Source organism: Procambarus clarkii, chromosome 83 (assembly GCF_040958095.1).
Source record: "Procambarus clarkii isolate CNS0578487 chromosome 83, FALCON_Pclarkii_2.0, whole genome shotgun sequence".
Lineage (NCBI taxonomy): Eukaryota > Metazoa > Arthropoda > Malacostraca > Decapoda > Cambaridae > Procambarus > Procambarus clarkii.
The window spans coordinates 10,055,432-10,080,899 of record NC_091232.1 but is presented as its reverse complement, the minus strand read 5'-3'; the positions used below and the strand labels follow the sequence as shown (position 1 = coordinate 10,080,899).

Sequence of the window (25,468 nt, the reverse complement as noted above, 5' to 3'; positions counted from 1 at the left end):
TTACTTCCAGCACCGGAAAGGAGTCCAGCAGCCCTTGTTTCAGGTGAGTTTGTTCCAACAGCTCCCGAGGGCCGGGAGTCATCCAAGACACGGAAGCTTCCGTATTTTTGTCTCGTTGTTCTGCAGCCTAACGACCAACAGTTTAAATTAACGAGTAGCAATACCAAGGAAAAACTTCTGTCAATGCAATATATATATATATATATATATATATATATATATATATATATATATATATGGTGTAATCTAGCACGGCAGAAAGCCTGCTTGATGCCCCCCTGCTTGATGGTATGCCCTTTGGACTGCTTGATGCCCTGCTCAATGGCCTGCTTGGTGCTGTGCTTGCTTGCCTGCTCGATACCCTGCCACTGGCATGAATGGTATCCTGTATAACCTCTATGTGATGAAGGTGAAAAGAACATCATGCAGCATGGCTTGATTGTTGCTTGTGAATGTCCTCCTAGCAAGAGCCTCTACCAGACCTCGCTGGGTTAGTTGTTGCTTGCTTCTAATGGCTCTCACAACCAGGGAAACCTTTGATGTTACGCTGCTGGCTGCTCTCCTCTTCACTGGGTCGATTCTCCAAAATGCAATTCTTATTCTATAAGTCAATGAGCTGCCATTGAGAATGTTAACAGACAATAACAACAACACAATTCTAAACTCCTGCCAGTAATGTATCATATGTTGTCATCGTAACTGTTTACACTAAGAGAAATATTGTTTAACATCTATTTCTCATTTCCTCCAAGTGGGATACTAAACGCTGATATTGCTCGCCTATATTGCTGTGCATTTATTGTCTCTGCTTTAACAACATTCAAACCATTTGCAGACAGGGAGAGTTTCGAGGATAAACTGAATGTCAGACATAAATATCCATTTCTGATACGAATGAGAAAGTGAGAAGGGAAGAGGAGGAGTGTAAATGAGTGCGAAGAGAGTGAGTGCGAAAGGGAGATAAGAAGTAGTTAGATTTGGCACGCAATAAAGAGGGTGAATTGTATTGAGGAGCCTAGAAGGGAAGAGGTGGTGTTAGAGATAATGGTGTCTGGGAGAGAGAGCTGGAGTCCCAGTGTTGTCATGCAAACTGTGTGTGTGTGTGTGTGTGTGTGTGTACTCACCTAGTTGTACTCGCCTAGTTGTGCTTGCGGGGGTTGAGCTCTGGTTCTGGCTCTTTGGTCCCGCCTTTCAACCTTCAATTAACTGATGTACAGATTCCTGAGCCTATTGGGCTCTATGATGTCTACATTTGAAACTGTGTATGGAGTCAGCCTCCACCACATCACTGCCTAATGCATTCCACCTGTTAACTACTGACATTGTAAAAGGTTTTTCTGACGTCTCTGTGGCTCATTTGGGTACTCAGTCTCCATCCAGTGTCGCCCTTCTTCGCGTTCCACCCGCGTTAAACAGTTTATCTACCCTATCAATTCCTCTGAGAATTTTGTAGGTAGTGATCATGTCTCCCCTTACTCTTGTGTTTTTCACTGTCGTGAGGTGCATTTCACGCAGCCTTTCCGCGTAACTCATGCCTCAAGTGCCCGACCACTGCACCATGAACACATCTAATACGGGGTTCACATTACTGTTTCAAGCTCAATTAAACAAGCCATAATGCAGGGCAGAAAGCAGCCTTTTCACCCATAGGGTTATATAGCCATGGAACCGCCTACCCGCCGAAACCGTAAATGCCTAAATCCAGCAGGAAATAAATTATTTGGGACAAAAGTGGAATCTTTGATGAGCTATTAGCTTCCTGTCCCCGTCAAGGTCACTAAAGAGAGAACGTCCTTAAAGTAAATTAAGAAAAATATGTTATTGACTCGTCCCATTCATTCCACAACATATCACACTCGCCACATCTGCTTGTCATTCCATGAGTAAACTTTTGTGGGTCGTCTTATCGTTTCACGGAACGCTGACAAACAATACACAATCATATTAACGATCGCACAATACAATTCATCACACAGCCGACTCTTTCCACATTTCAGTGGTACCATTTGTCACACCACAAAATGTTCCCCTTAACGCCAAGGAATGTTTTCCGTCATCAATTGGGCACCGAGATTAATTAGAGTGAAAAGTTTCATATATCATCTATACTATAGCTTGTGGTATTATCGTGACGTGTGATGCTGGAGAGTGAATATGGCAACGCTGATGATTTATTGTATAATAATTGTTTATCATTGGTGTGCAACGTGTGTGTGTGTGTACTCACCTAGTTGTACTCACCTAGTTGTGTTTGCGGGGGTTGAGCTCTGGCTCTTTGGTCCCGCCTCTCAACCGTCAATCAACAGGTGTACAGATTCATGAGCCTATCGGGCTCTGTCATATCTACACTTGAAACTGTGTATGGAGTCAGCCTCCACCACATCACTTCCTAATGCATTCCATTCCAATACACCCAAGAATGTGTGTGTGTGTGTGTGTGTGTGTGTGTGTGTGTGTGTGTGTGTGTGTGTGTGTGTGTGTGTGTTGACGTATGTGGTGTCAGCGTATTCGTGCATCTCTCTCCTCTCTCTCTCTCTCTCTCTCTCTCTCTCTCTCTCTCTCTCTCTCTCTCTCTCTCTCTCTCTCTCTCTCTCTCTCTCTCTCTCTCTGTTTCTTTCACTCACTCACTCACACAAAGAGCCATACCTCAACCCCCACAAGCACAATTAGGTGAGTACACAGACACACACACACACTCACACACACAAACGACTGCCACACGCACTATACTCTCCAACGCATGCGTCACTTGCACAACACTCACGAATGTACACCTCGACACTCGTGCACAGCAGCACCGACATTCACAGATGGATGGTTAACAGGTGGAATGCATTAGGCAGTGATGTGGTGGAGGCTGACTCCATACACAGTTTTAAATGTAGATATGATAGAGCCCAATAGGCTCAGGAACCAGTACACCAGTTGATTGACGGTTGAGAGGCGGGACCAAAGAGCCAGAGTTCAACCCCCGCAAGCACAAATAGGTGAGTACAAATAGGTGAGTACACAGGACTATCACACAAAGTTTATATACTACTCATGCTGAAGCACATATCAAAAGTGACAACACAGCTCCTTCCTCAGCCACACACTCTCGGACGCTCTTAAACTCGTCTTTGATACACAAGAGGCTTTTAGTTACATCTTGTCAAGGTTATTAAGTAAAGTCATGAGGATCCTTCAAGAATACACCCAAGAAAAATTATATTCTTACACGTTGAATTATATTTTTGCGTCTTACGAAACGCCGTATGCAGCATGGTGTCAATATTTTGATTAAGCATTTTAATGTTTTTTTAATACATTTTTGGGAAGTTGGTAAATTTGGAAATATGCTGAGTTTGTTTTAAGAAATCATTACGAACCTGACTAAAGCCAAAACCACAATGATAGGCCATTTTAGGCCATTTCTATATGAGGAACTTAACTCTTCATTAAAATATTTTTTTTCTTCACCTTGAATCTACTTACCCCACTTTGTTGTTTTCAAAAGGTGCCATAGGAGTGTAGGTGCCATGCTTCCCGCTACACCATATCCAGTTCACGATAACAAAACCACTCCAAATGGCAGTAACTGTGATGGGGTCGTGTGCATAGTAAGATTCCCTCACCACGTGGCCTCTCGCCACACACCTCTACGTTCAATAAACTAGACGAATTTTCGCAAACTATTTTCTCTAGCGAGGGGCATTGAGCGAGAGCTCCAAGTGCTTGGTGAGTTAACGTTAAATGTTAATAATAATAATAATTTATTTTTGTAGAGAGGCGTGAGGTGGGTGGGGGTGGTGGTGGTGGGGGGGGCCTCTTCACCTGGCGTATCCTCTTTTCTCCCGACCCAGTGGCACCGCCTCCATCCTCAGTGGCACCTCATCTCCCCGCCCGATTGGCACCGTCCACTACCCGACCCACTGGCACCATTTAAACTCCCCCCCCTCTCCCACCCCCCAACCTAGAGACACATTCTATCTACCACTCCCTCAAGTGGCACCTTCAACCTTACGTGTCAGTAACACCGTCTACTCCACGACTTAGTGCCACCTTCCTTCCTCACGTCAGTATGACCTTTCCCCCACCAGCAGCTTCTCCCCCGCCTCAGTGGGACCCACCTACGTGCGCCAGAGACACAACTGCCTCCCTGACGCCGTCTTTGCTTCTCCAGTCGAGTTTTTGTTTATTTGACCTTGTGTGTGGGCTCGTCCCGTGGACAAAAGCCCCCCCCCCGCCCCCTTGCAATTAACGTTTGTTTGTTCATGGCCGGGATTGCCACACGAGTGAAGTGGAGCGTTGAGGAGATTCATCAGTTTTCTTCACTGTTTTGGGATATTCGTTTTCCTGTATAGACAATTAGATTAGACTGGTGTTATGGGTGGCACTCGTTCCCAGGAAGTGCCGTAATGGTTGTTAATGATTGTGACTGGAGTGACAGGATAATTGACGTGAGTGCCAGGCACTCACGTCAATAAATATATATATATATATATAATATATATATATATATATATATATATATTATATATATATATTAATATATGTATATAAGTTGCTCATGTACAGTAATTTATATATGGTACTTTCTACTGCTTGCGTGTGCCAATGTATGTTTTAATTCCCCTAACTACTGTCTAAAAGCTAAAAACAAAAAACATACCTATAAATTTTCGAGACTGAAACGGTTCTCTATAACAACAATTTTCTTTTAGTCGATCTCACAGATGTCCTAATTGCTTGCTGCTCTTGACGAAAAAATACGGTTAGCGTATATTGCGCTGCACCAATTGTCTAGGACCAGAGACTGCAGCTCTGCTATACCCACACTTAATGCAATACAACTCTTATTGCCATGGCAATATACTCCCATTAAATGTACTAACCAAAATTATTCATCTATATTCACCGGAAAGAAAATAAAATAAAAAATACGCATGAGTCTGCCATGTACGTGAGATTACACACACACACACACACACACACACACACACACACACACACACACACACACACACACACACACATACACGAAAGGAGAAAAATAGAGATCGGAGAGGTGAAAGGGGGTGAAGAATAAAAGATGAGTAGGGAAAGGATGAGTGAATGGAAGAAAAGTAGGAAGGTTATAGATGTGGAAGAGAGAAAAGAGGAAACAGAAATGAACAAGAGAAGTGAAGGAGTTTAAAAACGGATGATTAAGGTGGGAAATGAATAGAAAAGGGATAAGAGTAAGAGGAGAGAGGATAAAAGGAAAAAAAGAGGGAAAAGAGATATAGAAATATGGGAAAAAAATTTGAATAAAAAAACTATGACAAAGAGAAAGGGAAGGGAACTACCAGGAGAAAGTGCCAACCCATTAAGACAATAGATAGAAAGTGTGTGTGAGAGAGAGAGAGAGAGAGAGGAGGAGGTTTCGATGTGTACGTGAGGCGAAGGGTTCTGCACCACTGTAATCCCTGAGCTTAGATAAGATAGGCTGTGTGTGTGTATGTGATTGATAAGATAAGTGGAGTGTGTGGCAGATAAGAGCGGTAATTGTGGCTATTTGTCTTGAGAGGAGGTGCAACGCAGGTCCTGGCTGCCTCAGTGTCTGTGATGAGGAGTACCGAGAGGCCAGCCTTAGCTCGCTGCCAGTGCCCAGGCCAGGAGCCATGTGTGTGCCCTTCTGCGCCCGCCGACGGTGTCCTTTCGTGAGACGAGATTTAGGAGTTAAGAGGAGACAGCTTATAACGTGTGATAGTGTCTCGTACAGAACATAAACAGTCCTCTGGTGTACGACGTGTTTGACCCTAGTTCTTGTGCTGTGCAGATAAGAATGTGAACAACTTGTTTAAGTTCATGCGGTTTTTAATTTCGCCTCGTGAGTTTCATTCGTCCATACATCTTAGTATCAAAATACATGAATATCGTATACGTCCTTAGAGCAGAAAATGTAACTACACAATTTATTAAATTTTTTATGTTGTAGTACATGAAAGGTGAGTAACTCGTGTGATGATAAGTTAAGGTGGGTTTAAATGCGTGCAATGCACAGACACAGACAATGCACAGACACGTGCAGTGCACAGACACGTATTATGCATTAACACTTACAATGCGTAGACATGAACAATTCACTGACACACACAATGAACAAACACGTGTAATACACATCCACGTACACAGACACGTACACAGCCCAAACACGGACAACACCACGTTTTATCATTCATGTGATAGTGATGTACAGATAAATAATTTTTAATGATAAATGAAACATAAATATTATTGTTGTGTTTTGACTCTGTTATCGCCAGCTTGAAAGTTGAAGTTCTATATTGTGAGGTCTATATATTGTGAGGTCTATATATTGTGAGGTCTATATATTGTGAGGTCTATATATTGTGAGGTCTATATATTGTGAGGTCTATATATTGTGAGGTCTATATATTGTGAGGTCTATATATTGTGAGGTCTATATATTGTGAGGTCTATATATTGTGAGGTCTATATATTGTGAGGTCTATATATTGTGAGGTCTATATATTGTGAGGTCTATATATTGTGAGGTCTATATATTGTGAGGTCTATATATTGTGAGGTCTATATATTGTGAGGTCTATATATTGTGAGGTCTATATATTGTGAGGTCTATATATTGTGAGGTCTATATATTGTGAGATCTATATATTGTGAGATCTATATATTGTGAGATCTATATATTGAGTTATCTCTATATTATGAGATCTATATATTGTGAGATCTCTATATTAACAACAGTTCATTGTTGTCAATAAAGAGAACACGTTTGACAGTTTAGTGACTGTGATGATGCAGTGGATTGGGCAGCTCGTTCTCTTGAGTTGCCACAACGGTCAAAAGGTGGTGGTACTACAATGGCGAAACCCAAGCCACCTACCTAACCTCTCTAACCCACGCGTAGAAAACGTGGATGTTCATGAGCTGCTACTTGGGTCTGTCGTTCGATATGCGATATGTCATTTGAGAGACAAGATGAGCAATGAGCGTGATGCTGGCAGGAAAATGAGGTGATTATGATGTTTCATTTTCATATCCCACAATAATATAGACAGGTGAATATGGCGGTGTAGTGAATGTGTTGAATACAATGGAGCAATGAATGTGATGAAGTGAATATAATAGATAGTGCAGTGAATATGATAAACCAGTGAATATGATAAAACAGTGAATATGATAAAACAGTGAATATGATAAAGCAGTGAGTATAATCATAAAGTTAATGTGATAGTGGCCATGTTTCAGTGTAAATTGACAGAAGATTAGGACCAGGCTTGGGAGTAAACTGGATGAAGATGAGGGACCACGTTTCAGAGTAGACTGGAAATAAGGGCCAGGTTTGATACGAGACTAACTGGAGACAAGGGCTAGGTTTAAGAGTAGATTGGCTGTAGATAAGGGGCAGGTTTGATTGTAGACTGACCTAAGATAAGGGACAAGTTAGATAATAGACTAGTTGGAAATAAAGGCCTCATTTGAGCGTAGACTGAATAAAGATAGGGACCAGTTGACTGAAAATAAAGGCCAAGTTTGATAATTGACTGGCTGAAGATCCTCTAGTGAAAACAAAAGCCATTGATTGAGAGGAGTTCAAGTTGTTTATTGCATCATAATATCCTTCATGATAGCAGGTTTCCAGTGAATAAAAACACGTGAGCAGGATCTTACTAATCAATTAACTCAGAAGATATGATAAGTAAAAATAAAGGTATTGTAATGCATTCTTCTTAGTTCTGACCATTAAACAATTTTTGTTTTATTTATGCAAGAAAACATAATTTATTTTTTTTCGCAATGCTAAAATGCTTTCTATAAACATCGCCTTCTTTGCTTGCAAATCATCTAAATGATTCACAAAATAACATTTTGATTTAGATTTAATATAATTTACTTATCGGATTATTTAAAAAGTGAAGTTCCTCGTAATAAAACTGAAAACAAGAACTTCATTCACCCGCTGTAGTGAATGGTAAATAATTCAACCCTATACAACACTGCATGTAGTGTAACAAATCAGTAATCCTGCCTATGAAGGCAATGAAAAATGCATATATGCTTGTTATCATTGCAGCTGAATAGCCACGTCAGTGGTACGAGAGAAAAACGTGTTTTAACTATTAAACTATAGTTAACTATTAAAAAAATAGTTTTTAATTGACTTGTATACGATTATCTCATAAATTATTTTTCATTTCTAGCATTTGCATAAAAGCATTTCTTGTGGATTTTTTTTTTTTCGTGGGGCTCTGAAGCTTATGAATCATCATATTTCCTAAGAAAACCATTGTTCTCAGTGGTATAAATAGTTCTCAATTTCTCTAAAATGTCAATAATAATCTGAGGGTAGACAACGCTTAATTTTAATTCGAGTACTACTGAAGTTTTCGATTGCTGTATATCTTTGTTTCTCACCCTATATTGGTGTAAAAGTTCTGATGAAAGATCCTATGTGGTCTGGGTGATCAAGTGTATTATTTTACTGTGTTCAACTGGCGACATATTAATGGAATTAAATTCCTTTTTCATGGGACTGATTTTTTGCAGAGGTTGGAATCTGGTAGAAATATATTTTGCAGATATTTAAACTGAACCAGAGAATGAACCTTAGTGACCGTTCTTATTCTTATCTAACTTTCCAATCCTAAACTTATCAGTTTTGAGGACTTTACGAGGTTAAATATGGCAGAAGAGGATTAGTAGGGGGGAGAATTATTGATAGGACAGGAAAGGATTGGAATGGCCGGAAATAACTGGAGGGGTAGAAAAGGATTAGTAGAGCAGAGAATGATTGGTAGAGTAGGATAAGAATGATAGGGTAGATAATACTTAGTAAGGCAGGAAAGAATTGGCAGAATAGGTAATTAATTGGGCAGAAAAGGGCTGATATGGCAGGTAAATAATCCGAGAGATTGAGAAAAGGTTTATATGGTGAAAGTTCAGAAACTCATTTCAAGGTTTTACTGACAAAGATAATGATATGCATCAGGTAATTATAATATATCTATCCTGTGAGCGGTGGGGGAAAGTGAACCGAATCACATAACAGATTCTAGAAAATGATCCCACTGTTCTTAGAGTTAAGAAATTTACAAGGTTCAAATTGCATCCTCTCCTATGGTATGCACAGGGGTGTAACTTCCATATTTACACTTTGTTCCTTTTGCTCTATGTTTTTGCGCTATGTTTAATCATTACTATAGACAATTAGTTATCTTAAGATCACAACCGTGCTAATTTGATATTACATTTAAATACAAAGCTGCATTCGCGTTGTGCTTACGAATGGTTGGATAATCATATGTAAACGAGTTGGGTAATCTTGTGTAAACGAGTGGATGGATAGTCTTGTGTAAATGAGTAACAATACTCTCGAGTTATCATAACAAGGTACGAATCAGAGGTCCACGGTTGGTCAACATACTCCCAGAGAGAATAAGAAATTTTGCCGAAACAGCCGTGGACATCTTCAAGAGAAAACTAAATAGTTTTCTACAAGAAGTGCCGGACCAACCGGGCTGTGGTGAGTATGTGGGCCTGCGGGCCGCTCCAAACAACAGCCTAGTGGACCAAGCTAGGTTGGGGAGTAGAAGAACTCCCAGAACCCCATCAAGCAGGTATCAAGGATCGGCAACAGCAGTAAGGATTGAACGCAAATTTGCATTGGGAACATATATGAGCATAATTTATAAGACTCTGGTTAGCATTGTAAATGTCATAAATGAATGACGACGTTTGTAGGAGAAAATACAGTGGAAATAATACCAGCGAAAATTAAGAGTTATGGCACCTTGGCTCCTGAGTGGCGTTCCCTGGCACCCTGAGTGGCGTCCCCTGGCACCCTGAGTTGCGCTCCATGGCACCCTGAGTGGCGCCCCTGGCACGGGGCTCCACTCAGCCTCCTCACACCAACACTTGAATCAAGAGGAAGAAAATAATTGATATACAAATTAATAAACAAATCAATAAGGAACTGAGAAAATACAAATACTGATGTACTTTAGGCGAACATAAAAATACATATCAATTAACATAGGGTAATGTTTATTGTAAGGCGTGAGGTACGTGAGGTAACGTAGCACGTAGTGAGGTACGTGAGGTAACGTAGCACGTAGTGAGGTACGTGAGGTAACGTAGCACGTAGTGAGGTACGTGAGGTAACGTAGCACGTAGTGAGGTACGTGAGGTAACGTAGCACGTAGTGAGGTACGTGAGGTAACGTAGCACGTAGTGAGGTACGTGAGGTAACGTAGCACGTAGTGAGGTACGTGAGGTAACGTAGCACGTAGTGAGGTACGTGAGGTAACGTAGCACGTAGTGAGGTACGTGAGGTAACGTAGCACGTAGTGAGGAAGGTACGTAACTCCACCCCGTTCTCAGAGCTCTTATCACAGCACAGACAACACAACAAAGGTTAGGTACTAAGTCAAGTGTCGTATATGACTTTACTCTTACCTAACTCAACCCGAGCACCTTGTACCCTCTTCCCCTTGAAGGGGAAGGAACAAGGTACACGAGGTACCTCGTACCTTCCCCTTGTGGTCCGCGCTTCGTCTTGCTATACAACGAGTGTGTGTTTGGCTTGGGTACACTTCACCACCAGTTCGGAAATATAATATAGCGAATGTGTTTCATGGTAGTTGTGAAGCTATGGTGGAAGCTTCGACGAAAACTCAAATGGATAATTTTGTTCACCTTGACCTCTGGAACCAGAAAAAAGTGTGTGGCGAGGCCATGAAGTGATGGCGCTGTTGTCTTTGTACCATAAATGAAGTTATTCGTTTACATTGCAAACCAGTATAAATAGATTTTTTGTTCTGTCTGGTATAACTAGGATTGTATATCTGTTAGCCCACAGGTAGTGTAGTCTTTAATGGGTCGTGAAGCAATTAGTGCGTTACTGAAGTGACTGTTACCTAGTGACTGTTACCTAGTGACTGTTATATAGTGACTGTTATATAGTGACTGTTATATAGTGACTGTTATATAGTGACTGTTATATAGTGACTGTTATATAGTGACTGTTATATAGTGACTGTTATATAGTGACTGTTATATAGTGACTGTTATATAGTGACTGTTATATAGTGACTGTTATATAGTGACTGTTACATAGTGACTCTTACATAGTGACTGAAGTTATTGAAATGACTGTTACATAGTGAGTGAAGTGACTGTTACTTACTGGCTTAAGTGAATGATTAGTGACCGAATTAATTACTTAATCACGTAATTAGTGGCTGAAGCGATGTTACAGCTGGTGTTATTCTTGTTCTTTTTCTTGTTACAATTTTTTTTAATCAGCGTCTCTGACATTCTGCGGATTAGTGTCTTAAATGTTCGTTCAGTGATGAGTAATTTAATGGAATTCTTGGGTATCTTTAGCAGGGAAGGGATCAGGGGAAAGGGCCAATCCATTATGACTATAGCACTTGGAAGAGGTCAGGATAAGGATTTGATATGGGACGGGGGGGGGGGGGGGGGATCGACGGTGTCCAACCATTTGGACGGTCGGGAATTGAACGCTGATCTGCACGAAGTGAAACCGTTGCTCTACTGTCCAGCCCAAATGGTTGGGTATCTTTAGAGCTGGAGTGATTTATATTTTGGTATTAAATGCTGCGATAGTGGCTGTAATTGAAGAATAATAGTGAGCGTGCCTGATTCACGACAGAGAAGGTTAAAACATTTAAAGGTTACACATTAAAAGGTTGAAGGTCCCCGCCTTTTATAATGCAGAATTTCTTATAAAAATACGCCATGAATTCTCATGGGAATTACAACATTACCGTGTCTGCTTCAAACATTATATTAGTAAAAATGAACTTGTACATTTTGTTTGGTAAATTCAGTTTGCTTTTACTAAAATATATCAGGTTTTATCTGTCAACATTACATATACAATATTTACCCTTTTGTGTATTTATTGACCTTAGTCTTTGTCATATCTTGCTTCTTTGATCTTAGTTATATATATATATTTAGCCCCTTTGACCTTAATCCATTCGTATCTTGCCGCCTTGACCTTAAGATATTCGTATCTGACCTTGATCGTCTTGGTTTTATTACAACTCCGAGTGGGTTATGCACTGGGATGTTTTCCGTAATGATGCAATTATTTGTTCAAGTTTTTCCAACATCTGTTGTTAAACTATATTTGTTGTTATTATTATCCCGCCTTCTTTATATGTTTTAAAATTATCCCTTTTGAGTTTTAAATGTATTTAATGTATTTTATATACATAGTTTATTTGTAAATATTTATATCCCACAATTTTGCAGAAATGTGTGATCAGTGTATTTTGTATTTTTTCTCTTAGAACCGATTTATTTTGTGTTTTTGTTGTTTTGCAATAATTTGTGGTATAAACGTTTGTAAAGAATAATTAGCTTTCTTTCCCGAGAGGAAGGGAGTTAGTCCAACATAAAGGTTTCGTCTTTTGTTGTAAGTACTTTTACGAAAACGTTTTTGTTGAGTAAATATAGACGACCTATCAAACCACCTGTAATAATAATGATGTACTGTATAACTTAGATTTAGAAGGTGTATTCGTCAGTCATAAAATTCATTACAGTTCCGGCTTGAGTGAACATGTGTGTGTGTTCGGCTGATAGACGCCTCTATTCGCACACCTTCCTACAACACAATAGACTGGTGGAACAACCTCTTTTTTTTTTCTCGTCCAAATTGATGCCAATTTTCGTCACCGACTTTAGAGGAGAGAGGACGAGAGTGGTGTTGGATGGAGAGCGAGAAAGGATAGTGGAATGAAGATGGGAAGGGATGGTGCGAGGAAGGGATGGTGGGATGGAGAGAGGAAGGGATGGTGGGATGGAGAGAGGAAGGGATGGTGGGATGGAGAGAGGGAGATGAGAGATTGCTAAGGTAGCAGGAGAAAGTTAGGGAATAGAGATAAGAGGATGTTGAACTTCGTTGATGACGAGTCGACAATCACTCACTCTTTTTTGGTCTTTATCGTGCTTGCGATATCATAACAGATATATGATTTGTATCTACTTTCTTATTGATTTTCCTTATGTTACGTCTACACTTGCTTCTACTTCTACAATTGAAACTATTACTACAAATACCTGTGTCATTTACACTAACGCCGCTACTAACACGGCTACTTCTAGCACTGCTACTACTGCTACGTCTAGCATCGAACTGCTGCGACTTCTAACATTACTAACACTACTATTCCTAACACAACTAATATTATCACGCCTACAATCACTGCATTCACTATTACTTATGTGGCTCGCTGGGTCAGTCATAGTATCTTCTACGCCAAGTGGCCCCAGCAAAGTCTGTCAAGATCGCTATTTCTAAAAAAATCGTAAAAAAGTTGTACTCTCCTCATAGGAAAAACCTGACAAGTGGTACTGTATGTTGCATAGTCAACCGTGTTGACGGTTACTTCACAGCAAAGTTCTGACTTTATCGTGTCTGACACTGAAAATATGAAAGTCGTAGCAATTACAAATAAAAATCGACGCTAGCATCAACGCTGATATTTTCTTTCATGTCCCTGAACCTGTAAACCAATTTCCCAAACACATGGGTGTTCGGAGGGGTCAGCTATGGAAATATGGGTTAGTCTTGTACACATAGAATAGCCATGTTCACATAGGTCAGTCAAGTTCACATAGGTCAGTCAAGTGCACATAGGTCAACCATGTACACATAGGTCAACCATGTACACACAGGTCAAGCACGTACACATAGGTCAAGCACGTACACATGGCCCCACCAGAGATACACCTTGAAAGCATATTTTCCTCAGTCTGGCTATTGTGTCTTTCATTACTCAATCTCTGTAACAGCGTTTCGTTAGCTAGACAAAAATATTCGATGCTATTTGCGTGATGTACCGACGGGAAAATAAACTTCCACATTAAATATTTCAGTTTTGTGACTTCAGTATGTGCTTGCGAGATCAACGGAATTATCGTTTCTTGGATGAATATTTTCATTAAATATAGTTCATCATCCTCATCATTAAAACTATTCTTTAAAATCAGTGTTAAAAGAGCACAACATAGGAATGAATCCTACAGACCATTGCAAATCAAACTCTTTCATCTAAGCACAACTTCAGTTATATATCTTCTAGCCTTTTTATCTCTTTAGTTTCATTCTGTTTAAAAGTCTCTGGTAAGAGAGAAATAATCCTTTTATTCAAATCTATTTTCGATATCTGAGGTCTTCCAGACCCTCTCGTTTCTCTTCTGATCAACTCTTTGTTTGACTTCTTAGTCGTCATTAATAATATTAAATGCACGATGTTTAAAAAGAAACAACCAAAGGGGAAGGAAATAAAAAAGAGCTATGCAAATTCTAATCAATCAGAAATAGGTGATTAAGTTCCTCTGGATTCCCTCCCATTTGGAATCAGTGGAAACGAACCATCAGATATGTTGGCTGGTGAGTGTGGTGAAGAAAGCCATACTAAATACTTGATCTTTTCCACAAATTAGAATGATCATTAGGTAGCAGACCAGAGACAAGGTAGCCGAGTGAAGAGGCCCAGGTGAGCGAGACTGTCCACGGGTACATGTAGCCGACAACCTTAACCTTGAGGGTCGAGCGGGGCAGAAATGCTGTAATAGTGAACCCAGTGAGCACAATATCTAGGAGCGGCGTCGAACCGGCGCCACTCTGGGATATTGTGCCCTCTGGGAATTTGTTTCTGATGCAATTACTCATTTATATTCGGAATGGAAATGATAGCCAAAGCAGAGGAGCTGCAAATCTGCGATATTAGAGATGTACTTCGCCTGAACTCTTAATTGAGAACCTGTGCTCATCGTTGAAGACTTGAGAAATGTGTATGACATAAGAAATCCCCCTCATTTATTAACTTACGAAAACACTATCTGATCAATTCAGATACTTTAGAAGAAGATTTTTCTAACTCTGTACCCGCATCATAGAATAGGTTTGAGGGTCAGTCAATTTGTATCCCTCTGTTTGAGGGTTTGTTGACTTTAGACAGTCAGATCCAAGCAGCGCCTAAACAAAAAATTATACGATCAGGTATCAAACCCACATTAAGGGATATTAATGTTGTTATAACCGTAAATGTTACTTCTCTGCGCAGTAACACACGGCCATATTACGCAGCCCAACAGGTTCGATATTCGGGTAAAAAAACAATACAAAAATGAATCAAGAAAACAGATTAAGAAATATCGACCACACGCCCAGAAGCTGCCAACGACCAGAGCGCCAGGCAGGCGGGTGGTGGCGCCAACACACTCGAGGCTGTTTGACTGTACGATAAGATAACCTTCTGACGGCGCCGCCAGCCTATGATTGTGAGGCCCTCCCTACACGGCCCCGGTGGCCTCGCTCGTGGGACGGAAGTGGCCACTCATTCCCATAGAGAGGAGGAGGGATAGTGGCCGTGGAGGCTTGCTGTCGTCTCATCAAGTGGGAGGCCTGCTATCATCTCATCAAGGGGAGGCCTGCTGTAGTCTCAAGGGGAGGCCTGCTGTCATCTCATCAAGGGGGGAGGCCTGCTGTAGTCTCAAGGGGAGGCCTGCTGTCATCTCATCAAGGGGGAGGCCTGCTGTAGTCTCAAGGGGAGGCCTGCTGTCATCTCATCAAGGGGAGGCCTGCTGTAGTCTCATCAAGGGGAGGCCTCCTTAAAGTCACACAAACGTCCCAATAATTGTCATAAAAATGCAGTTGAAATGTCAAAGTTACATCAGCGCTCCGGTACCAATAAGGACGGGAACATTCCATTATTTCCACCTCATTCCAGGATGACTCAGCTGACTGGCCAAGTCTGACAGGTGTGTTTCGTCTTCACCCCGATATGTGACCTTGAAGGAGCCGCAATTTGTCGGCGGTCAAAGCCCTCCATATGAAGGTCAACAAGGAGCACACGGCTCGCCATGAGCGAGGAACCAATAAGTGGCATATTGCCACGGGGAGGTTATCTTGAGGTTATCCTGAGATGATTTCGGGGCTTAGCGTCCCCCGCGGCCCAGTCCTCGACCAGACCTCCTGTTTGTTACACACCCCCCCCCCCCACCAGAAAGCAACCCGTAGCAGCTGTCTAAGTCCCAGGTACCTATTTATTGCTAGGTGAACAGAAGCATCAGGGTGAAAGGTAACTCTGCCTACAAAATCATCTCAACCTCAAGATCTCATGATAACCTGGCAGCACTCTCTTGTCCGGCAAGACTGTTCAGGACGAAACATTTATTTTATGTGAAGGTGAGAGTAAGGAAGCTTGAATGTTCCAACTATCTTAAAAAAACATTTTTCTAACCTCCTTTATTTACATTACAGACATATTCAACGAACTATGTTTGTATTGTTGGTGTTGTGTACATTATTTTTGTATTTGACTCGAGTTGCGAACTCTTCAATAAGGTTAGGATTGCTTCAGAAATAATTTAGTTTGGTGTGTATGTCTCTATGGTAATTATTGGAACTGAATCATGTACCATTTTCTCAATCTAAGTTGAAGCCTTGCTGAGTTCTTTCAGCCCCGGTCATTGTATAGACGGTTGGGGCTTCGTGCCTGCGTGTGTAGACAGATGGGGCTTCGTGCCTGCGTGTGTAGACAGATGGGGCTTCGTGCCTGCGTGTGTAGACAGATGGGGCTTCATGCCTGCGTGTTTGAAGCCCCTCCTGGCGCGTGCTGATCCAGTATGTTTATAGAAATTTGTAATACTTTGGGTATTATAGTGAAACCCGAGGCGTTCTCTCTATCTATCCTTTTCTCTGTCTGTCTGTCTCTCTCTCTCTCTCTCTCTCTCTCTCTCTCTCTCTCTCTCTCTCTCTCTCTCTCTCTCTCTCTCTCTCTCTCTCTTTTCATTTGTTTTCTTCCTTCGTAATTTCTTTCGAAAACGCTCCTGATAAACACTTCATTTACATTTTAAGTTTATTGTTTTGGTCTAAGTTAGCAGTTGTAAGTGCCACAAATTAAGGGTTATCAGTAAGGTTTAAATAAACATCCAAGTTAAGCACTTCTTAACCTTTAATACCCACCTGGTAACGTATTACTGGAGACCAACTGAACATCAACAAAATTCTTTTGTGCATAATAATCCTAACTCGTACCACGATATTTATCTAACTTTTATAGTTCAACAAACACGTGGATAATTTACGTTACTAGACACAAAAATAATCATATATTATAAGCAATAATTCAAGAATTAATATTTATTCAGTGGTTGGTTGAGTAGAATAACGGCTCAAGCTAAATTTTTATTTATATTAGAGATGAGAAAGATGAGAGCATCCCTGAGGATGCTTGATACTCAAAGAGTTCCAATAATCCTTCAGACGCTGCCATTAACCAACTTACGCTTTTGGGAACGTTGCACAAAAGTTGCTCCCCCGATACCTCCCCCTCAGAGTCCCCTGTTGAGCTTTGTATTATGCTGCACAAGCTTTTTATAAGTCTCATGTGTTTGCATATATGTATAAATAAATAAATAAAATAAATAAAACATAAATATCACAAATCACAGTGGCGTGATATATTAATTAATATCATGTTGAGGCAATGTAGGGGTTCGAACTCGCGTTCTGGTGAATCCCAGACGCCTGTCCTAACCGCTACCCGTCCTCGACTCAAGTCCATTACATCCAGCGGTCTCCCCCACAGACGCATTCATAAATTTTAACATGCTGTTCATTCAAAACAAAAATTTTCTCAAATATAAATTAATATTATAATATATTGGCACATTGGGCATATATAGGCATAGGTTAGGTTAGGTGTTTAGGTTCGGTTGGCGATTATTTGCATTTGTAGTACGTGGGTGAAGCATTTATAGCGATGTGGTTCGAACAAAACTCGTCAGTGAAGCACTTGTTCCGGAAGTGTTCGAACGAAATCAGTTGCGAGTCGTGTCTAAACCGTTTTCATTCATAAACAGGGGGTTTGGCGGGTGGATGGAATCACTTTTGGATCTTTGGAGGACGGGCTGTTTACAGTGTGGTGGTTCGAACTAAATCCGTCAGTGAAGCACTTGTTCCGGAAGTGTTCGAACGTCATCAGTTGTGAGTCGTATGTAAACCGTTTTTCATTCATAAACAGGGGGTTTGGCGGGTGCATGGTATCACTTTTGGGTCTTTGTTTGGAGGACGGGCTGGATATTCAGTGGGTGAAGCATTTAGCTGATCCCTTGCTGTGATTGGCTGACACGGAGAATGTCAACAAAGAGTTTCCACCATTGAAAAGCAAGCGTGGGAATGCTTCCTTCAATACAACAACCCGCTTTATGAGCTGCTGTGCGTTTGTTGATAGTGCAATGTTCTGCCAGTAGATGGCATCAGCTGTATCTTCGCTAACCTAACAGGTTGTTAGTGCATTTTTCTGCAGATAGATGGGCATAAGGTTCCTTAACACACTGAGGTTCTTGTGGATATTACCATAATTGCAACCTTTTACAGTTTGTGATTGACGAAGACGTCTCCCAATCAATTTGGTGATAATTTTCTGAAAAATCTGCTTTATAACATGAATCTTAGTAACGATTTATACAATTTGGACCGCCTCAGCGATGATCTCTAGGGACGAATTCCTCAAATGATAACTATCTGATAACACTAAACTCGTTACAAAATGAGTTTGAATATATATCCTCACTCTGTTTCATTCCTATCCTTACCCCTCCCCCCTTAGACCCCTCTTCATTTTCATTATATACAATATTAGGGAGGAATGAAACTTCTGTACTGTATAGGAAATAATTAATTTTTCTGGGGAAAACTCTTCGGGAATCTCAACCAATATTTTACAATTGACCAGAATTCAAGCTGTGAGATCGATTAATGTATTCACCTAGTTGTGCTTGCGGGGGTTGAGTTTTACTCTTTCGGCCCGCTTCTCAACTGTCAATCAACTGTTTACTAACTACTTCCCCCCCCCCCACACACACACACATACCAGGAAGCAGCCCGTGACAGCTGACTAACTCCCAGGTACCTATTTACTGCTAGGTAACAGGGGCATTCAGGGTGAAAGAAACTTTGCCCATTTGTTTCTGCCGAGTATCTGTGCAGGTGGCAGCAGGTCAATATCTTTGGGAGTCGAATTACTTTGTGCTCGGAGTATGTTGCAAATGTAAGGAGTGAGTAGTGAGTTTATCGGAGGATCTCTTGGCAAGAACCATAGATTGGGCCCCGAGAACCCATGCCCGGGGACCTCCGTGAACCCATGCCCGTGGTCTTCCGAGAACCCAAAGAACCCTGACCCGAGAACGCCTCGAGATCCCGGGGACGGGAACCTTTGTAAGCAAACTTTCAGACCTGAAATTTTCAAGCCTGAAATTTTTAGGCCATTGATCCTATCAGGTGAACATAATCACTACCGTCCAGGGCACAAATAATAGTTATAAATAGTTATGGTTGCTCGCTAATGGCATGGAAATTATGCATGATATGGGATACGTCGGTCCCGTTCGTATAACATTTAGACTAAATTATTTATTAGTAATGGCTAATGATTCATTAACATTTATCGATAAATTAAATGTTCCACTATTGGAAGGGAAACAAGCCTCATACATGGATGATCTTATGGTTAAAGGCGCTAATGTGTAAGTTTTTTAGTTATACATTATTTTGCACAACACGTATTGAACTCACAGTATATGCAATACACAGTGACACACAAATGACACATAGAACGCAGACATTGTACACACACACACACACACACGCACACACACACACGCACACACACACACACACACACACACACACACACACACACACACACACACACACACACACACACACACACACACACACACATACACACACGTTGTCTATAGACACACAGTACACTAGCAACAGAACACATACGGTACGCGGTCAATACACATCACACAATATACAAAATATATACACTATCCACTCAATAGAACGAATACGACACAAAACAGATCACGCTCTACACAACAGAACACCCACGAAACACAACAGAATACTCACTAACAACCACAACAGAACACTCACTAACAACCACAACAGAACACTCACGAAATACAACAGAACACCCACGAAACACAACAGAATACTCACTAACAACCACAACAGAACACTCACTAACAACCACAACAGAACACTCACTAACAACCACAACAGAACACTCACTAACAACCACAACAGAACACTCACTAACAACCACAACAGAACACTCACGAAACACAACAGAACACCCACGAAACAGAGCACACATGTACACAGTAAACAGCACACAGCCGTTTTCAACAACACAGGACTGCATTAACCATCTCGCACATTGTGTTGTGTTACAGACAACAGTCAACTCCCGGGCACCACTTTACTGCTAGGCGAACAGAGACTTCGAGGGTAATGAATTGTGCCCAAACGTCTCGCCCTTTCCGGGATTCGAACCCAACTGTCGGAGCGTCAGTTTCGTTTTATTTCCCAATGTTTTGCATGAAGGGCAGACAAGGTTAAAATTAAAATATGCAGGAATTATCAGGTATCCAATTAATATTGTGTTGGCCATCTTTCACACCTTTACAATGTGTAAATGTTCACCTTTTTGTTACAATGTTTAATGTTGACCTTTACAAATACATACACTGGTGTTTATACAGCGTGTGAATCTCTTACATAATGGTGTTTGGTGTATGGAATCCTCCTCTTAATGTGTCGAATTAAAACCATTTAGTCTGCACGAAATTGAAATCTACGTAGAAAGATTTAATTCTTTCATATGTGCCTCTTGTCTCGTAATGTTCATTTTATAATGAACGTTCATTTGTTTATACCGATGTGTTATTATTTCAAATTGTAATGATAATTACAAATTATTATTTGTTCAACTCACCAATAACGTCTGGTCAGAAAATTTATAATTAAAATATAACTCCCGTAAGTATATTAATAAAGTCTTGATTAGTTGTACTAAGAAATGAATAAATAAAACTAGTATTCCGAGGGCTGAATAATTGAAAATATTCTCTGTCTGAAACAAAAAACAATTTGGTGCGGAATCTGCGTGTCATCAGAGAGCGCCAAATGTTTGCTCATTAAATACCTAATGTCATCAGCTCAACGTTACCAGCATTTACTGATCATTTATGCTAGTCTGCCAGCAATATACCTCAGAGGCCGGTGTGTGGGTTATCACATATAGTGAAGCGTTGTCCCCTGACATGGGGACAAAAATGGACACGAGTGATTTCCAGTCATGTCAGTGCGATCAGTCCAGATATCTGTAAATCATGCCAGCGTGATTATTCTTGAGATCTGCAATCATGCAAGTGCGAATGCTCTTGTTTTATTGGATTCTATCTTGATTTATTGACGTATTGTTTCTATTTCTCCAGGAAAACAGCAGTTTGTGAAAAAATACTTTTATGTAACAAAGTTGGTGCTCCTCACACACACAAAAATGTAAAGAATTCACAATTTTGGTTAAGATTTCCAATATTTGAACATAAAATTAAGAATTGACACATTACATATTATAGTGAATGTCATTTCATGAAAATTTACTTGGAACATTTACCGTGTGTAAGGAGTTAAGGAAACAGAGAGAAAATTTATATGCAGGATCTGATGGATATCAGAACACTTCTCGACCAGGATAAACTACGTATTTGTACAGAAATATCCCTTTTAGAGTAGTGGCCACTCACGAGGAACATGACACTCGAGTAGTGACTCCAGTACACACACACAACTTGTACTGGAACACACAGGTTGTGACTTCAGTGCAGAAACGCTGAACACGAAGGGTGAACATGTGAACTTGACTGGAAATACTATATAAGCGTCGAATTACAAATATTGAATTCAATAACGAATAAATTCAAGTGAAAGCAGTGATCACGGGACGATGAATGAATTAGCTTGTGCGCAGTGACATTCACAGTGATGGAATTGTTCTGAATTGTGTGAAATAACATTCAAAATTGAATGCCTCTGTGCACAATACTGGCCCGTGTGAGTATATGGATCAAATTATGGAAGTCCTTTGATGTGTTGGACCAAGAAGTCATCAAACTAAACCGGTAAGAGCTGAAATATCACCACGAAAAGTGTAATATATATGATATATAAGTACATGAAACACAAGGATAAAATAGTGCTCAGATATCAATCATGGTTCGTAATGTACATTTTCCTGTATCTGATGCACGACCATAAAGAATGTAACATTAATACCTCCTTATACACATTTGAAGGGCTTCTGAAATACTATGACTGATTCCGACCTGTCACCGAGGCGTGTTACCAGGGTCAAGATGTGGGCGTGGGCGTTGGCATGGGCGTGCCTCCTCAACGCAATGCCTACTTCCTCTCTCTTTGTACCTGAGACTGAGGGAGGAGGATCTGGGGCTGTGGTACAAGTCCTCAGTCGCATGATAGAGGTGAGTACCCCAGTTCAAGTCATGGTCGCTACATGGTACAGGTGAGTCCCGAGGCCAAGCCTTGGTCGCTGCGTGCAGCCCATCCTCCAGTTTTGGTAGTACTTACAGTAACGGCGAGGACCATAGTATATATACCGACGTACAACGAAATTAGAAAGTAGAAATCTGAACTATTGAGTTGGACAAACCGGACTTGTGTTTCTTTGACAAACTAACCTAACTTAACCTTCCTAAGCCTAATACACGATATCTGAGGCCTAATATAGCACATATGAGTGATATACAAGGCCTAGGAATATATAAATTTGTTTCATGTCTTCATTTATTTTAAAAGTACTCCTTACTAGTCAGTATACTACTATCTAAAAGCTAAGTACGTACGAATTCGTGACTATTGACGACCATCACAATAGATACTATCTAAACAGGAGGAAGGGTTGTAGCAGGTGAGTTCAGAGTCCAACTCATGGTGCCTGCAATGGCTTGATTGCTCATAAGAGCCAGTGTATAACCATTTCCATGAGATGTATAGTGATGAGGACGACGTCTCTCGCACCTGCAAACGTATTCGCTCCTCCTACACACACTTGTAATTAATTGTAAACACTGCCGGTGGTGTGTCATATCTGTAGCCCACTGCGCTATGAGGATTATTATTATTATTATTATTATTATTATTATTATTATTATTATTATTCTTGGTTATTTGGTGTATGTGAATGCTGAATATGTTGTGTGTGTGTGTGTGCGCGCGTGTGTGTGTGTGCCTGCCTGCCAATAGGCCTGGTGAATATGCCCATAAGTAATTTCTGAATAATATCATGAATGCCTGGTTAATAAAGATTTCAGCTTCCTATGCAAGGCAAACGAGAATCAGGGCTTGAAGTGGAGCATGTCCGTGAAGGAAGAGGTGCTCAGGGTGGTTTACAGCTGGTTGAGGAGAGGCGGAACAAGGCCCTTCGAGAGGTGGTACTCGCGCTGTACCACCTCTGTACCACTAAGCTGTACCGCTGTACCTAGGTACTCGCACTTAGGAACAGTGACATTCAGTGTCTCAGAATGTTTTCCTTTTTGTCTAAGGTATTGATCACTAAAGGGAATCGTATGGGCCATGGGCAGAGCCGCGTTGACGTAAAGTCTAATATTGTTAATGTTTTTTGCGTCACCTATGTCACCTGTTTCTTTTTGCGTCACATATGTCACGTGTTACTTTTTGCGTCACATGTGTCGCCTGTTTCTTTTAGCGTCACATCTGTCACCTGTTACTGTCTGGTTCCCCGTCTCCTGTATTCACGTCAACTGTTTTGTTGCCCATCATCTGGACATTCAACTTCCGTCCAGAGACAGTTTTTTCATCTCCGTCACCACTCGCCCCCCCCCCCTTCCCTTGTCACTCCGTCCTCTTTCATCTCCCGTCCCCTCAACACCACCCTGAACTCTCCTGTAACCTCCCGTCTCTTTTACTAACAGCCGTTCGCTGTACCATCTCCCGTCCTCACCGGTTAAATTTCTATATGATCCTGTCTTGTTATAACCTTTACCAACTGTCATCCATTTTGTCACCTCTTCTCTCCCTGTCATTTCCACTCTACCCGTCATCTTCCGTATCCCTGTCATCTCCAGTATCCCTGTCATTGCTCGTCTCTGTCATCTCATGTCTCTGTCATCCCCCCGTTACTTTAAATTCTTGCTTCTCCTTTCCCTATATGACCGCCCAACCACTTGGGCTGGACGGTAGAGCGACGGTCTCGCTTCATGCAGGTCGGCGTTCAATCCCCGTCCGTCTAAGTGGTTGGGCATCATTCCTTCCCCTTCCTCCCCGTCCCATCCCAAATCCTTATCTTGACCCCCCCTTTCCAAGTGCTATATAGGAGTAATGACTTGGCGCTTTCTCCCTGATAGTTCCCTTCCCAGGTCCTGTCTCTCTCTCAGCACCCTACTGTCACCTACTGTCTCAACCCTTCCCTTTCCCCCCCCCCTTCCCACTACGAGGTGTTTGCATACATTAACTACCCAATCATTTTTGACGGTGTTCAAATTGCCTTTCATGGTCTGGAAGAGAGAATTAACTGAGAAGTAAACGGAGTCTTGGGCCTTTTTTACATGTTAATATTTATTCAGTAAGAACTGGAGAGGAGAGGAGAGTGGGCTGAAGGAGAGGATGCGTGCAGGGAAGAGGTGGAGAGGAGAGTAGCAAGAAGAGAAATAGAGGCGAGGGAGAGGAACAAAGGGGAGAGGAAAAGAGAAGCGGTGTGTGGAAGAGAGGAGACGGGAGTGTACCAGACGACCTCCAAGAGCTGTCGTCCATAGAGGTGTCGTCCATAGAGCTGTCGTCCATAGAGCTGTCGTCCATAGAGCTGTCGTCCATAGAGGTGTCGTCCATAGAGGTGTCGTCCATAGAGGTGTCCATAGAGGTGTCGTCCATAGAGGTGTCGTCCATAGAGCTGTCTTCCATAGAGCTGTCTTCCATAGAGCTGTCTTCCATAGAGCTGTCTTCCATAGAGCTGTCTTCCATAGAGCTGTCGTCCATAGAGCTGTCGTCCATAGAGCCGTCGTCCATAGAGCTGTCGTCCATAGAGCTGTCGTCGGACCTATCCCGTCTCTCTCTGTCCTTGTATAGGTTCCGTGCTCCTTCACTGGCCCTAACGTACCCGTCCTCCATGACCACTGAAGACACTGCTGACATTCTCCTATTATACCAAATAATCATTCCATTCACCTGGGCTCTAGGAGACTCGAACCGTGAACCCCCGCGTGTGTGACACCGAAGCTCTATCGATCGAGCTATTGAGGAGTCTTAATAAGAAAAGTTTACTTCTACGGAAGTGTGTATAACAATTTATATACCAAGTGATCCTCTCAGGGACTTTCAGAACCTTCTGCAGATTCTTTCAGAAACGTCAAGAAACTAACAGACCCCCCCCAAAAAAAAATATAGATTAGGATTACATTTACTGTATATATTGTGAACAAGTGCACAGGGTATAAATATATGTTAATCTCGCGTTTGCTGACAAAAAAATAAGCAATAATTTTAGACAAATAGGGGGTGAGTCCAGTTAATTGTGTTTTCATT

At 41.3% G+C, this 25,468-nt stretch overlaps 1 protein-coding gene across 5 annotated transcripts in view; it reads left to right on the top strand.

Annotated features, from left to right (window-relative positions):
- Positions 1-25,468, top strand: part of LOC123768641 (single-pass membrane and coiled-coil domain-containing protein 4 homolog) — a 158,173-nt gene that overhangs the window by 132,051 nt on the left and 654 nt on the right. The window contains exons 1-3 of one of the 5 annotated variants that reach the window (XM_069316376.1): positions 5,528-5,644; positions 21,346-22,032; positions 22,207-22,392. In XM_069316376.1, the coding sequence (XP_069172477.1) occupies positions 22,222-22,392 (171 nt within the window). In that variant the 5' untranslated portion in view covers positions 5,528-5,644; positions 21,346-22,032; positions 22,207-22,221. Of the gene's footprint in view, positions 1-5,527; positions 5,970-21,345; positions 22,033-22,206; positions 22,393-25,468 lie in introns of those variants that run through there. The other 4 variants (XM_069316377.1, XM_069316375.1, XM_069316379.1 and 1 more) reach the window with 4 other exon arrangements.